General features: G+C 41.5%; 1 protein-coding gene across 1 annotated transcript; it reads left to right on the top strand.

The window, feature by feature from the left end:
• The first annotated feature begins 3,116 nt into the window (after positions 1-3,116).
• tmem64 (transmembrane protein 64) lies at positions 3,117-14,438 on the top strand. The gene is made up of 3 exons (XM_062409148.1): positions 3,117-4,563; positions 10,396-10,551; positions 11,456-14,438. Exons 1-3 carry the CDS (start codon positions 3,850-3,852, stop codon positions 11,645-11,647), a joined length of 1,062 nt encoding a protein of 353 aa, XP_062265132.1. The 5' UTR covers positions 3,117-3,849; the 3' UTR covers positions 11,648-14,438.
• The last annotated feature ends 1,571 nt before the right edge of the window (positions 14,439-16,009 follow it).

Below are 16,009 nucleotides of genomic sequence, written 5' to 3'. Positions count from 1 at the left end.
TCTTTTTTGTATTAATCATTTTTTAGTTGATGTGTGATAGTGTGATGAGTTCAAACCTTTCCACCCCAGCATCCTTCACTGAAAATGTTCTAATATTTCCCCAAATTTGAGTCCCAAAAATAATCAAAAACCAAGAAAAGGAGGGTTTATAGGCTCCTTTTCTTTATATTTGATTATTTGTGTCTGTTCTTATTATATTTTATCCATTCGTATGTTCTCTCGTCTACCTCGTTTTTGACTTTCTGCTGCTGCAACAGGTATCTTGTCTTAAAGATGTTATCTGGATCATTTGTGACATTTCTTAAGTAAAAGACAGAAACTAGACTTATAGCTATGTGATAGTCTGTTAAAGGGATAGTTCACCCTGAAAGGTAAATTCACTGCTTATCTCCTAACCACTGTGCCGATGGCCGATTAGGTGAAGTGTTTGATTCCACAAAACACTTTTGGAGTTTCAGGGATAAACAGCGTTGCAGCCAAATCCAATACAATTGAAGTAAATAGTGACCGATTCTTCAAACGTAAAAACACCAACAGTAATATAACATAAACTGCCTCCATACTGCATTGAAATTTGACTCGAAACTGCTTCATTTACACCATGTGTTTAGTCTAAATATCCCCTGTAATCCTCCTCCTGGTTACGGCTTGAGTTCTCTTGAGAACTTGTGAGTTACTCATTAACAACTTCTGCAACTCGTCTCATGAGAAATCGCAATAGACGAATTTAAATGTCAGGGCTTTCATAAAATATTATGTTATGACATTAATTCATTTTTCAATCCTCTGAGATTTGTTTACAGCCCGATATATAAACGCATTTAGTCCTTTTCATTTCAGGAACACTTTTATTTCACTTCCATATGACCAAATGGCTGCTTGTTGTAGTCAGCAGAAAATCCACCAGAGAGTGATTTAGAAGAAACAACAAGTGATTTCTGTTCTTTAAAGCTTGTGCTCTAATTGCAGAAGGAGTAGACAGATTCAGTATTTTCATTAAGATGTAATCAAATTTTGGAAACGAGAGCACACGTGAGAAATCTTTTTACTAGATTTAATTTCATCTGATTAGACAGCTTAACACTTTAAGGAGGGAAACCAACAATAACTAAGAGTGAAGATAAATGGACATCACAGCAGTGTTATTGTCTGATTCCCCACGTGTAACTTTAACTGTTTTGCGAGTTGAAGAAGGAACTCTGGCATAATGGTAATTTTTTTTATCTATTTTCAATCTATTTTCAAAATATCAATTAACCTCTGGACAACACAGGAAACTGAAAAGTGTGGAGCAACATACAATCCAAAAAAGTGTTACAATCAACTCTGTGGGAGTTAATTAACCACTGCACTGGACTTGCTTGTAGGATTCTCATTGACAACAAATGGTAAAACATATGTGGGAAAATGTATAAATTGAATGTCAAAACATAATCAAATAGAAACACAAATTAATAATTTGCCACTCATGTTGGTGTGTCCCAAATTTATGTGGAAAACGTTTTTATTTTTATAAATCAACCTTGATAATGAATGTGACTATATATTAAATGTTTCCACATCGGTTCAGAGCAGCCATCATATAAAGACAACAAGATACTGGCTATTTGTAAAAACCCTGTGTAACAGTTCCCTCTAGTGGATTGTTATGAGAGCACACACATATACTAACATCCAACATAAAGCTAAAGAAAAATCACGTTTTAATGTGCGTAGATTGAAGGATATAATATTATCAATACTCCAGGTCGTTAGTCAGAAGGCATGGGGACAAACACTCATAACAGTGCTGCACAAAGTTTTTTTGGGGACTACCACCTTCCTTCCTCCACAGCTGGGCGAGCCAGGGGCTGAGCAGTGGTAGCTGCATGAATGCACCGATTGTCTGCTTCACTCCCCTCATAATGAATTTCTTTATGCCAAGCAGGGAGATTCCCTTCATGCTACTGTAATATGCTCACAGAACCAGGCTACAGGAGAAGATCTACACAAGAAGATCAATATGAAATGCATCGGTTACTGGCAATTCTTTTGAATATATAGAGTACGCTACATTGTTTTTAAATAAGACTTATCTGAATAAATAATGTCTATACAATTTTATTTAAAATGCTTGCACTTTAAAAAACAAAACAAGTTTTAAGGAAATTTTTTCCACTTTATGACTGCAGTAGCTAGTTACATTGCAAGTGACGATTATTCAAAAAGATATATTGGATTTTGGCTATAATTATCATTCTAATATAACATGGAGCCTGTTAAACAACACAACAAGATAATACAAATCCTTACAATTTCAATAGGGCCTCTCACCATTCGGTGCTCGGGCCCTAAAAAGTCCATAAATTGAGCTTCAAGCCAAGTTACTGTACAATGTACGGTCACGCTTTGGTAAAATGTATAAATCCATATCGCTCACATTACATTGTATTGACAGGTGGCAGCTAAAAAAAGAAAATCTTTAACATTCTTCCTGAAGGGAGGATTCTTTGGAGATTATTGTTGTATCTGACTGTGCTAGTTTAAGCTGTGTATTCCCTGCAACCGTTCCACATAAACAGATAAGCAGAGTGTTTATAAAAATGTGAAAATCTTTCTTTTATATTTTGTCACAGATACTTTTTTTCTGTGTATGTATAGTGTGATATCACCGTTTGTTACTAATTTCTTGATTTCATTTGTTTATATATTTCGAATATATGAATAGACTTTCATGATGTCAAAAAGGAGTAGGGAGAAGCAACAATACTTGTCCGACACTAACCTTAATCTAATGTGATTATGCTGATTTAAGCATAATTCCTGAAAATAGTTCATCCTCCTAATTAACACAACTCACTATTGGCTCCTGAGCAACTGGATCCTACCTCATTGTTAATTGTTCATTTCTCAATAGCTGCTCTAAAGTGAAACAGTAAGAAGCTGAAGTGGTGATCGCAGCCTCACGTGGTTGTCTAGTAGTTGTGTTTGCTTATGTGGCTGATGTGTGTTGTTCACTGAATGGATCCAAAACAAACAGGTTCTGCTGCGAAATCTCGCGATGGACCGCCTGGCTCGCTGTGATTGGAGGAGGGGGGCGCGGCGGCGTGTCACGTGGCTCGGGTTTACTTGGCATTCTGGGACACAAACAGTGGTAGAGGAGCCCGACCAGCGGCTTCCAGCGCGGAGGAGAGACGGCGAGAAGGAGCCACGACAACCCGCTACCGGAGACCCGAGCAAGTGCGTCTTCACACCCGACCCCGCCGTTCTGTTGTCCGGGTGCACAGGGGCTGCGGGTCCCGCTCGAGTCCGCACATTGCAGCCGTGAGAGCTAGTTAGCTTACGGGAGAAAGTTAGCCTCGGTGGAATTCATGCTAGTGGCTTGACGTTAGCTCCGTGCTGCTGCTGCTGGAAAAAGTTTGAGTTTGTTTTGCTCCTGGTCTCAGTCCGGGGACGTGTCGGAATTGTTTGCCCTCGCAGCTCGTGTCCTGCTGTCCTGACCCCGCCTCCATCATCTGTCCTGAAGCGGTAGAAGAGGAGGAGGAGGAGGGAGACGAGGAGAGGAGGGGGGACAACAACTCTGAACATGGCGAGTTTCTCCGACAGAGGTATTCAAAGTGGCTCTTTCAAGTGGTCGGACCGGCACGCAGCCCCGCGGGTGGAGCCCAGATAAACCCGGTTAGAGCAGACATCTCGTGTGATGGCCAAGGACAGTGACGGATTTCACGTGTGTGTCTCATTGCACAGTCGCAGAGTGAATTCATCTCCAACATAAAGTTTGTCAGGACTGACTGGAACCTTTAACCTCACAGCTGTCTTCAGGTGGAACACTTCATCTGCTGCTCCCCCAGAGCTCATCTGAGGGCCAACATGTCGGGGTCAGGGGCCACGACCGTGCAGCTGCTCACCAAGCTTGTGAAGCATGCAGTGGGCAAGGCTCAGATCCAGCTCAACCGCTGGCTGCAGAGGACTGCCACAGAGGACTGTGACAAAATCGACATCCTGATCTGCAGCGCCTTCGACGAGAGAGGAGCCGGAGCGGGGAAGTCGGACGGTGACCCGGTGGTGACCGGTGACCCGGGGGGGACGAGCTTTGCCGCCAGTGGAGGAGACTTCAGACACCCCTGCTGCATCACCACCTTCTGCTTCAAGGGGGCCCTGCTGGCGTGCATCCTGACCGCCGTGTGCTTCTCCTCGGTCGCCCTTGTGCGCCAATACCTCAAGGACCTCCTGCTCTGGGTGGAGAGCTTGGACAGCTTCGTCGGGGCCTTCCTCTTCATCGTCGGCTTGATTATTGTGTCGTTCCCCTGCGGATGGGGATACATTGTTCTTAATGTGGCAGCTGGCTACCTCTACGGCTTTGTGCTGGGCATGGGACTGGTAATGGTGGGAGTGTTAATAGGGACCTTTGTGGCACACCTGGTTTGCAAGCGCTTACTGACCGACTGGGTTCTGAACAAGGTTGGGAACAGTGAACAGCTCAGTGCTGTCATACGAGTGGTGGAGGGAGGAAGTGGACTCAAAATTGTGGCCTTAGCGAGACTCACCCCCATTCCCTTTGGGCTTCAAAATGCAGTTTTCTCGGTGAGTATGTAAAACACCACAATCGGCTGTTTCCTTTTCCCCTCAGCAGGACATTAGACAGTCTTTGCAGTGTCCATTATAAACTCGTCCACTCACAGCAGTGGACCCGCCAGGAGCACAGCTCATTAACTTACTGCAGGACGGTTCGACAAATCACTCCCAGTTCAAATTCTGGATTTGATTTTAAAGAGAAATGATTTTCTTGCGGTTAGGCCAACCTGCCTCACAGGAAATCAGATGTATTCAGAAGCAGGGTTACATGTGATACTAACTGTATGGGCCGCAGAGGAAGGAACCCCCTTTCTCTTGTAGGCAGAGGAGGTGTTTTGATCAAAATTGATCTATTATCGCTTAAGGACATGAATTATTTTTGTTTGAAGTACTGCGGTTTGATTGCATAATTTTGGGTTTGCATGTTTAGAGCAATTTTTAAATCATAAATTCGTCGGTGTTTTATTTTCATTCAAGTTAATTTGACCATGTGAACTACAACAAACTGCAATTTTGTAGTTTCACTTATTTTGAATGGCTTGACTAATTAAAAAAGACTCAAATCCGCCATACGGTTCCTTTTATATTGTTGCTGATTGGTGATAACCTGAGCAGTACCAGGGTATCGCTCTCAGGTGCATTCCTACATTTAACATGAGGCCCTTGACATTCATATGTGTCATGAATAATGTATACTGGCTGATTACCCTTCACAGTCAACTCATTGATACCTCATCTCTCACATGGAGTTGGACTTCCCATCATATATTTGTCCTATGTTGGCTTGTCTCAAAAAAACAGTAAGAAGCTTGTTAAAGACAAAAATTCACAAGAAAATAGGTGAAATAACTTCTACAATGTTTGGCTAAGAACTAATATAACATGTACATACATGTATATACAAATATTAGATCTGACAGGGCTTTCATGTCAGTCTAGATAAATTAACTTTCATCTAAAACTTTAAAATCACAACAATTTAACTAACATGGAAATGCGTCCAAGGATCAACTTGGTCCAAAAGTACAAAGTTCTATTTATTTGAGTTAGGTTGGACTTTATCCTACGTAAATACCACACAGAACACACATTTTACACTGTTGACATGTCCGACAGCAACTGGATTGAAAGTCATCATCAAATTAATAATTTCTCAGGTTCTCTTTATTTAAGGTTACATTTCTTTTACGCTGAGCTTCAGTGTTTCACAAAATTCCACGGCTATGCAAAAGTATTTGATGGGAAGAGATTTCAAATAGTGTGGAGGAAAAGCAGTAGCACAAACATGCAGAAGTGTTTGCAAAGTGGGGAACTTGAGAGTCATTCATAGCTCAAAGCGTTGAGGGGTTGATGCACAGGCCCGAGGCTGGAAAAGGAGATGACGTAAGTGTTCTTCAGAAGCACAGTAATTGCAGGCTGCAAAACCAGTTTTCTGGGGTGACTGATTTGTTAAGACATTTCTCGGCAGCTTGGAGATTCATTGGCTGCTCAGCTTTGGCTTTTGACAGCTCTGCACACACGGCCATAACCACGACACAATAAACATTGAGTTGCATCAGAGCTAGAATATTTTATTTAAATTCCAGTACATTTTAAATCCATAGTATCTCGAGTTTTTACTTTATTCCATTGTTTGCTCTGTCCTAATCAACAATAACCCAGACATTGTTGAGTAACATATCTATCTTCCAGAGCCCAACTTCACACGTGTTAACTGTAGGGACTGCATTTAGTATAACTGTGAAATTATGATGGTGACATAATCTGTACACACGCACACTTACATCTGACTAGCTGCCCATTTACCGCCTCTGTGGTACTTCCTGCTATCTCCAGGATGCTATTATACCATGAGGACATGTGTGACTCTCAGACACACAAGGTGGAAACCACGTCAGCGCTACTTTCGTACATTGTCTGTTTTGCATGATTTATACAGGCTTTGCACTGGAGTGGAGAGTTTTCTATTTTTGTTGATCAGTAATTGCCAATCAAATTTGTGTGAGGAGAGATGACGCACCAAATTAATTGTGGTAAACAGACCACTAGCTTGATTAGCTGCCTTTTGCAAAAATGGTTTTGTCTTGTATTGTTATTTAAGAGGGAATATAATGAATAAAAACATTCCATACAGTATCATTCAAATTATATGTTAAAATCTAGTATTAGATTTAATTGTGGGTGCATCACATGGTTGTGGAATTGGATGTTCAGAATGATGATGACTACTGGTAGAGTACTAACATGCAGTTTATGGGGCGAAATAATAATGTTTTTTTTTTTTAAATTTACATTGAACATCACATGACAGCACCTCAGATAAGTGAAAATAGTCACTAGGCAGCAGTGATATGAGATCATCCCAGAATCAGCTGACTGGGTGCAAGCAGCTCAACAGGCACTTTGCTGTACGAGTACATTGTCTGAGTCACTGGTATCGGAGAAGCATCTTGGATTCAAGTGCTACATGCATTAAATAGAAGGCCAAAAAAAGGATGTTCTCCTACAAGTTGTTTTTGGGCCACCGGGGATAGAACGGTGACTTAAATGTAGGAATCATATTGCACTTCCAAGATTGAAATACAAGTGAATGATTCTTCTGTATTATTTCCACATTGTGGGCAGCAGTTAACCTGTAAAAGCGATTTATTTTTTGCAACAGGACTAACACGTCTAGCAGGGTTATTTTCTTGCCTGAATGACTGAAACAGGTTCTGTTTGACTTTGGTTTTTACCTCAGGTTCCGTGTTAGAACATAGCTCTGAGACCAAAGGTTAAAATATATATATAGTGTGTATCAGGGCTCAACATTGATCTTTCTGTTCCACTCTGTTAAAGTGTAAATGACTTGTCAAAGTCAAAGGAACAGACTGCACAGCTGTTATCACCCTCACTGGTGTGATAAGTTCCTCTCAATCACTCAGTCAGACTGTTAATTACAAGCTAATTTACCATCTTATACGAATTGCTTTTGAGCTTTTCATGGTGATTATCTCCAGGGAAAAGCAAACACACACTTCATGGGGAAATTATCCCAACTTCCATGTGGCCCAACCGCAGTTTCTTATTTGAATTTTTCACATTTCCACTGGTTATTTTAAACTTGTGTGTGTGCTTTGTCTGAGTTTGACTCATTGGGAAGTTTATAGTTATGAAGGCATATCAAATGTTTGTTTTCTTGTGAGTTGATTAACTAATGTTGCTTTAAAATATCACGCATCAAATCCTGATTTCCACACCAGATATTGTGAAGATATTTTTTGTGCATTGTTGCCTTTTATAGATAGTCTACGCTTGAAATAGGATACTTTATAGTTAAAATAAACTTCTGTGTCCTTTCTGTTGCTCAATTTCCTGTAATGTATTGACTGTCATATACTCAGATACACGTCTCTGCAACAAACTGCTGTTTTTTTTGTTATACTAGAATGTTTAAAGATGGTTTATGTTGAAATAACTCAACTGCCAGAGAGTTTATTCAACTCTACCAGGAGCAAGTCAATAATTTAAATCCTTCACTCCACCTACCTCCTCTGCCACATTATCGCTTCCTGGCTCGGAGGGTTCAGTTCGCACACATTGTAATCCATCTCAACTGGAGTTTATAATTTGGCCGAGCTGATATTGTATCTTTATGGTTTTAATTCCCCCACTATAATTGGTGAAACCAATCGCGGGCGAGTAATGGTTCAAAGTAGAGTTATGTGTTGTCTCTCTCTCTCTCCCTGCCCTTGGTAAGCACTTTAACAGTGAGGCCGTATTTCACTGTGACCCCCCCACTTCTCCCTGCTGAAGTGGTCGATGCTACATTATGGCAGGTAACCTAAAACGACACAGATACTGCAGCAGTCAGCAAAACAAAGGGACAGCTCAGGAAAAAATATTTTTGAATCCTATGAGGTCTAAACATTCCGATCCCCACATGTATTTTATAAAACTTTAATTGGACAAGAAAAGATGATTTTTATCTCATTGCAGCGTTATAACCTTTAAGACTGCAGCACCAACCTGGCTCCATTGCGCTTCTGCTATAGTAATGAGCTAATGAAGCAGTTGGGGAATTTGTCATGTGATGAATTGCTTAGAAACTCCAGTCAAACATGTTTGTGCAGATTTACACACTCCCTGTGTGTCACGGTTAAAAAAAGGGAAGCGGCATCACAGTATCAAGATACCCTTCTTGCTGTTTTGTTTACAAGCACAAACTTAGAGCTGCCTCACTGCTGCTCTGAGTAAATCAGGTCAAGCCAAGGATGGTCTGTTTTCCCCTTGTTTTTGCAGATTATCTTGAACCGGTGTTCAGAAACGAGCAGGAGGCTCAGCGGGAATTCTCTTGCGTGGTTATACAAATACCAACGACTAGCCTTCCTGTGCCGCAGCTGCTCCATGTTTTGGTGTGAACAGACATCAGAGGACATGTGCTTCACACTTGACGGCTCAGACAAAGAGAATGCATTCCTTCTTTTTTTTTGTCTTGTGCACAGGCTCGAATGCCGGGCAAAGACATTGCCGAAGGCGTTTTGACTGTGTTGACACAAAGTGCGGATGCGTCAGTGTTATTCTTTCCAGTAGAAGCGGCGGCTACATGATCACTGTATGGTTGTAGAGGAAAAACAACTGACTATTAACCAGGTTTTGATAATGTCAGTGTCCTGTGAGGTCTAAGTCAAGGTCTTATCAGTGCGTGTTGTGATAACAGGAGTGGAGGTTGGGTTTTATATGTGCGACGGGACACTTGGACTGGATCTAGCATGAATGTTTTCTTGTCCTTTTGCTATCAGCCACAGCCTAGTCACAGTGCCAAGGTCACATCCTCCCACAGCGGGCACAAACACGCTTCGGCTTATGTCATCAGTTAATCAAGGGATCAAGGGTGACAGCGATGTATGCACTAGTTGGTATTTAGTTGACTGTTTGGAGAAACGAGATGATACGCTGAGCTGGATTTGTGATAGCACGTTTTAGGGAATTAAACCATAATCTGAGAATCTGTGTTCCAGATTGTTTGTGATTAATTTTGCTGAAAATGAATGATTTTGTCACACAATTGTTTAAAATGTTTTAAAATGATCGTCACTGTCATCAGGATTACAAATATAATGCACCCAAGGACAAGATGCTGCCCGACATAAGTTAAAGACAAGAGGATGACCTGAACTAAGCCTGTTAACTCTTACCCAGGATTCATTGCAGTAGTTAGCTGCGCCGAGGAGGTTATGACTTTGTCTGTGTTTGTTTGTCTGTTAGTTAGCAGGTGTGTGTCTGTTTGTGTGTGTATCTGCAATTTGGTGCCGATCCAAATCAATATCTTGTGATTTTAAACGTGGTTTTATAAATGAAAGTAGAAATGTCCACAGTGGAGGACATGCTTCCCCCAACAGTCCCCTTAAATTCAATCAACCTGCACCAATTGCTCACACTCATAAACAACAGCTCCCCTGAATGTTCCAGATTCTTTTATTATCAAGATCCATGAATTATTCCCTACATCAATGAAAATGTAGAAAAATGATTGCAAAGTTAAAGACCGACTCTTTGTTCAGATCTGCAACAAAATTTAATTTGTTCTTTTTTGGACCCATGAATCACCAATCCAAGTTTTGTGGTTATATCTTCAGTGGTTTTTGTGTATTTCTGCCAACAACCAAAAAACATAAACTCTTAGTGGAGGCAACGATGACTCATAGTTATTAATAGTTATTAAACTTCAACCCTAATCCTAAATATGAATGTGTAATAGCTGACTGTTGTGTTTGCTAGTCTATAGAAAAAACCTGTCAATCAAAGTGCTTAAATCATGTGATTTGTATCTCAATTTGTTTTCGCTGCTTCCGTCTCAAGATCACAGATGTGTCGTTGCCAAACTACCTGGTGGCCTCGTCTGTGGGTCTGTTGCCCACCCAGCTCCTCAACTCCTACCTGGGCACCACGCTCCGCACCATGGAGGACGTCATCGCTGAGCAGAGCATCAGCGGCTACTTTGTGTTCACCCTGCAGGTGAGTTCTTGCAGATAGGGCAAAGATATCAAAATTCTGTAATACCTGTCCTACCATTCTAAGAACAACGTGTGAGCAGGATTGTTGTGTCAAACTGGTATGCTCGCTCCGTGAAAAGATAAGGTGTTGATTGCTTAGTGTATTTTCTTTGCTTCCTAATATGCATAGATTATGTCAACTAATCCTCTCACATTGTGTCCCACTGTGCAAAGCCAATGTTTCCTCCTTTAATATTAAGTTATGTAAACTGCCAGAGTGTGAATTTTAAACCCTTTAAACTTGTGCAAACTATACCCACAATTCTATCTGGTTCCAAAGGTCAAGTTGTAACTGCATCCCCAACACCTGCTCAGTTTCATTTAATCCCCACAAGTGTTCGGGGAACAGGGAGGCTTCTCTGGGACGTTCAAAGGTCAAGGGTCTGCTCAAGGTATCAGTGTCTCATGAAGAACTGAACATGACACGACTTCTCCTCGGTAAAGACATTTTGTGAAATTGATAGCAAGGCTGCACGCTCCGTTTTTAACAGCTGATGACGTCACTGTAAACAACTAGTTTTCACATTTCGGGAAATACGCCTCTGTGGAACATTACCATCCCAGTGTCCTCTGGCTGCCTGCCAACTGCTCCCAGCTGAGAAATAGACCGGAACATAACCCCTTATTTATGGCAAATTAAGAATGTTACTCCAGTTTTTGTGCAGTTCAAACAAACAAGGCATAAAGGCTCAGTGATTGAGCTTTAGAGAAGCTGGTAGCAAGATAACTGAATCTAATATTTTTGTCCTAATACCACAGGGGTGTTTATTGATAGAGCAAAATATTAGAAACACCTCAGATCATGAGGCAGGTCAGGTCACCCCACCACACTGTGCTCAAAACGTGAATTCCTCTGTCTTGTGCAGATTGTCATCAGCATCGGCCTGATGTTCTACGTCGTGCACCGGGCTCAGGTAGAGCTCAACGCCGCCCTCGCCGCATGCCAGATGGAGCTGAAGTCGTCCCACATGAACGGGTCCTCCACCAATCACAGCAGCTTCAACTACTGCAGCAAGAGGGCGACAGCTGGAAGTGGAAACTGCGTTAATGTGGTGTGACCCTCAATTAACTACATGAGGTGGTAGCTCCTATGACAGAGCTGTAGGACGACAGATCTGAAGTGGGCGGCCCAAAACCCGTTGGTGGTGGTGCGGTACGTCTTCACCCTTGTGACGAAAAACTCTAAAGTGTACTCCTTCAAGTTTTTGAAGACACAGTACTTCTTCTTTTTCAACAAGTATTGGGACCACGCGCCTTTTGAAGAAGAGCTGTTGATGAAAATAGATTCAAGGTGTATTATAGTGGGAATTTATTTTTAATCTGAATTATTTTCATCCAGGTACTTAACATTTACTGTTACAGGGGATGTCAATGAAATTAGGGTTTTAAGAGAAATCAGCAGTGGCTGAATGAGCGAGGGAGTCATGTGGAAAAAAAGCAACTGTTGGCATTGGATGTCTGCTAAAACTATGAATGTGCAATCTGGAGCTCTCTAGACAACCAAGGAATTGTTTTCAGTGTCAAAAGAATGCCAACCTATGCACCTTTTAACTCATACTACATCTCTTTTTTATTTAATTTCAGGATATTTTAGGATTTGTCAAGGTCCCGTGTTAATTTACGATGATGTACATAATAAGGGCATTAATAACATTTTTGTAAGAATTTGGCTTTTTAGTCCAGTTAATTTTGAAGTGTCTTATTTTGGGACTGCAGGGCCAGGAGCAGCGAGTCCTACAGGCCTCTCCGACTTGCTTATGACCACATCAGCTGATTTGGCCTCCCCCTGCCCGCAGATCATTTTAGCACTTCTGCGGTTTTGAGAAGCAGCAGCTGGAGAGGGGAGAAGAATTCACAGCAGGAAACTCAGGAACGGGTCTGGCAGGAAAGTGGATCTGCACAGGGCGAGCAGCTCCTCAGCAGCACAGCCACATGCTCGGCTGCAGAAACTGTGCATGTGGCTGTGCCTTCTTTTGAAAGTTTATGACTACCCTTGGGTTTACATTCGCTTTTTTTAAACTTAATACATAGTTTTTGCTTAAGATAGTTTTGACAATGCTGTGCAATACATCAGTGAGGAAGTGTGAATGTCATATATTACAGTGCTGAAACCAAACTAATCAGAGATGAAATGTCATGCATGACAAAATAACACAAAGCTGTTTTTTGGGGGGTAAGCTGGATGAGATAGAGAGGCTGTTATTTTCTATGTGCCATAATTTGATAAAGTTTATTAGACGTTGTAACACTAGCTCCACCTGAGCTGAGGCTGTGTGACTTATGACTTTATTTTATTACTGAATAATGTTGATAACGATAGGAATGACCTGTGAAGAATCCTAATGTTTATTCTCTTGATGACACACCGACATACTCTCATCGTGCATATTCGTATGCACAGTCCACGAGGACATTATTATCATGAAGATAAGTTAAAGTGGGAAGGGGTTTGTTTGGTCAGGAGATGGAACATGGGTCTCAGAAGCTGACAATCAAATACTAAAGCGATGAATGTGATGATACTTTTTATTTTTACATCAATTATTGTGATGCTGCTCCCCAGTCAAAATCCGATTGAGGAATATAAAGGGCTCCTATATGAAATATCCATTTTTGTGTCCCTACATCGGGTTAATGTTTGCCCACATTCCATGCTGTCAGTGTGAAAAGATGTCAAGTTATTCTCATGTTGTATGTTGGTTGAAAGGGCCCCTTCCTGTCTGAATTTAGCAATAATGTTTGAAAGTCGAGAGCAAAAAAAAATGAAATATTAATCAGATAGAAGTCCCACCAATAAGATCTTCAGCCAGTTGTTGAGGAGTTGCTGTTTGCATCCAAAGTTCCAGACATATTTGTCATCTGCATTTGATTCGTCGGTCAATTCCCGTTCCTCAGTAAGATTGAGTTTCATAATTCCCAGGTTTCCGTTCCAATGTTCGCCCTGCCTTTTACCTCCTCCTGCCTCCATCTCTGTGTTGACTAAAACGTGGAGGTGAGACGCCACCTCTGAGATCAGAACAGCCTGTTCAGCTTCTCAACGCTTTGTTCGGAGAGTCACTTAGCCCGCTGGTCACGTAATAATTGCGATCAACCTCCCTGTTACATGAAAATCTTGCTAATTGCACCTGAGCATTTTTCCAGCGTCCTACTTGAATTGAAAGTTTACGTAGAGAGAGACCAGATCATGTTTTTATGGCTGCGGGCTTCATAAAATGTACTCTCCTCCCTTTTTAAAGGCATGGAAATTAATGTAAATGGGAAAATATAAATACACAAGATTTTCATCTGACAGCAGTGGACTGTTCCTACTCTCCAAATAAAGTGTGAATTGTTCAGCTGCTCCCCTCAGAAGTGGGAGAGGAGTGGACGTTACACCGTGTTCGATTCGAAAATATAGAAACGGGAAACTTGAACAGCCACCGCGGGCACCCTTCATAATATTTCAGCTTCTCGACCAGGAAAAAGGATTTTGGAAAAACAAGCAGTTTTTACGGCAAAGGCTTTGGTTCTTTCTAGGTGGGCTCTATTTAACTTAGATCTAGTTATGCAACAACTGGTCCTAAGGGAAGTATATTTCATAGGCACCCACACAAGACCTGGGTCTGGGACGTAACTGCACACCTGTCCTCTTACAGGGGACTACAGTATGAGCTCATGAACTTTAAAGGGTCCCGTTTGGTGCTATGAAATGCAATACTTCCCCATCTGTATCAAGTGCATTACACATATACTGTATTTTGTAATAGAGAGAATTTTACAGTGTATAAATATGGATATTTATCGCTGTACGATGCTTGTTCAGTGTTATTTATGAGAGAGAAAATAAAACCTGTCAGGCTTTGTTACAAAGTGTACGGTTACATTCTTTTGTTTGCACCCATAGCTGACTTTTTTACAATCAGGTCTGTTCTCAAAGGGGAATGCAAGTCATTTTATAAGTGGACTGAAGTTGACGCGAGACAATAAGTATCACTCAGCCTTCAAAGCTTAAAGAGACACAAGCTAAAAGTGTTTCACACCGAAGCTGAAAAGAGGAGCTGCAGCAATGGACACTATGAGGAAAGGGATGTTTTCTGAACATAAAAGCCTTTAAAACCTTTAAAGTATAACCCAACATTTAAATCATGAATATGAATATGAGCATAATAAGTCTCCTCTTAATGGTAAAGAAGTACATTCTGCATCCTTTTTGACCATTCTTCCCCAAACCTCGTCGACGACTAAATCTCCAGCTGACGTTACCTTATGTAATACCCATGTTCTTGCTAGCCTTTAATAAAAAAAATCATCTTTGTTATTTATTATGGAAAAAGCCGCCATACTCAATCTTCCTTACATCAGTTTTTTCCACTCATCAGTATCTTTAAGCTGCCACACATTTCATAATCCTTACCCCCTCACACTATAACCTCACCCCCAAATCCCAGCATACCTGGCTCAATCCCTCGTCCTTTCAAAGTGATGAGAAGACAAAATATTCTTGCCTAGAAGGTTTTTCCCTTACCTTGCAAACCCCTTAATAACAGTCAGTCCTCAAATATTCAGCAGAAGCAGCGGCGGCAGCACTGTAAGGCCAGAAATAACACTGTGGCTTCTGGGATAGTTTGTCGCCACGATTTTGAGTGAAGTCGTGATGGATGTGGCGGGGAGGATAGAGAGTGGAGCGGCACTTACGCCTGCCCTTGCCCTTGCCTTTGACAAGCTATCTGTGCAGGGGGAGGTGGGAGTGGATGTGGGTCGTGTCTGACATGGTTGGATTCTCTGCCCTCGGGCCCTAATAAAAACCCTAACCCTACACCTAACCCTAACCTAAGTATAACCCTTTCCTAATCTAAATCTAACCTAAATAAAAACGTGAAAAACCCTTACTATTGTTACTGCTTTTCTAACCCTAACTAGAAATTTTACCCTAACCTCAACCAAACCTTAATAAAAATACATTTTATTTATAGGTGCCTTTCATAGCACTCAAGGTCACAGGAGAGCAGAGCACAACAAACTGCTATGTATCAAAAAAGAGACGTTTGAAAATGGAGAGAAACCCTCAATCTTAAACCTCAACACAATACATGTCCTTACCTAAAATGTAATAATTTAAATTATGAGGACTTGATTTTACCAAGAACGTAATTGTGAAAACAACATGAGCAATACCTTAGAGACACACACACACACACACACACACACACACACACACAATCTATCTGGGAAACAGTAACAGCTTGCGTTTGATTGCATTGTCTGTTGAGCTGCAGCACAGATTCCGCCGCTGCTCTTTGCACAACACAGTCAGTCTGGGGTCATATCTGTGTCCAATCCATCATCATCCAACCCCGCCTCAAAGGACAAAGGGCCTCCCGCAGCCTCGCCGCCGGCGCACAGATACGTCCACGCACAGCCAAGAACATTCATTTTGACAG

Source organism: Platichthys flesus, chromosome 17, assembly GCF_949316205.1.
Source record: "Platichthys flesus chromosome 17, fPlaFle2.1, whole genome shotgun sequence".
In the NCBI taxonomy this organism is placed as follows: Eukaryota; Metazoa; Chordata; class Actinopteri; order Pleuronectiformes; family Pleuronectidae; genus Platichthys; species Platichthys flesus.
This window is presented reverse-complemented; position numbering and strand designations above follow the sequence as displayed.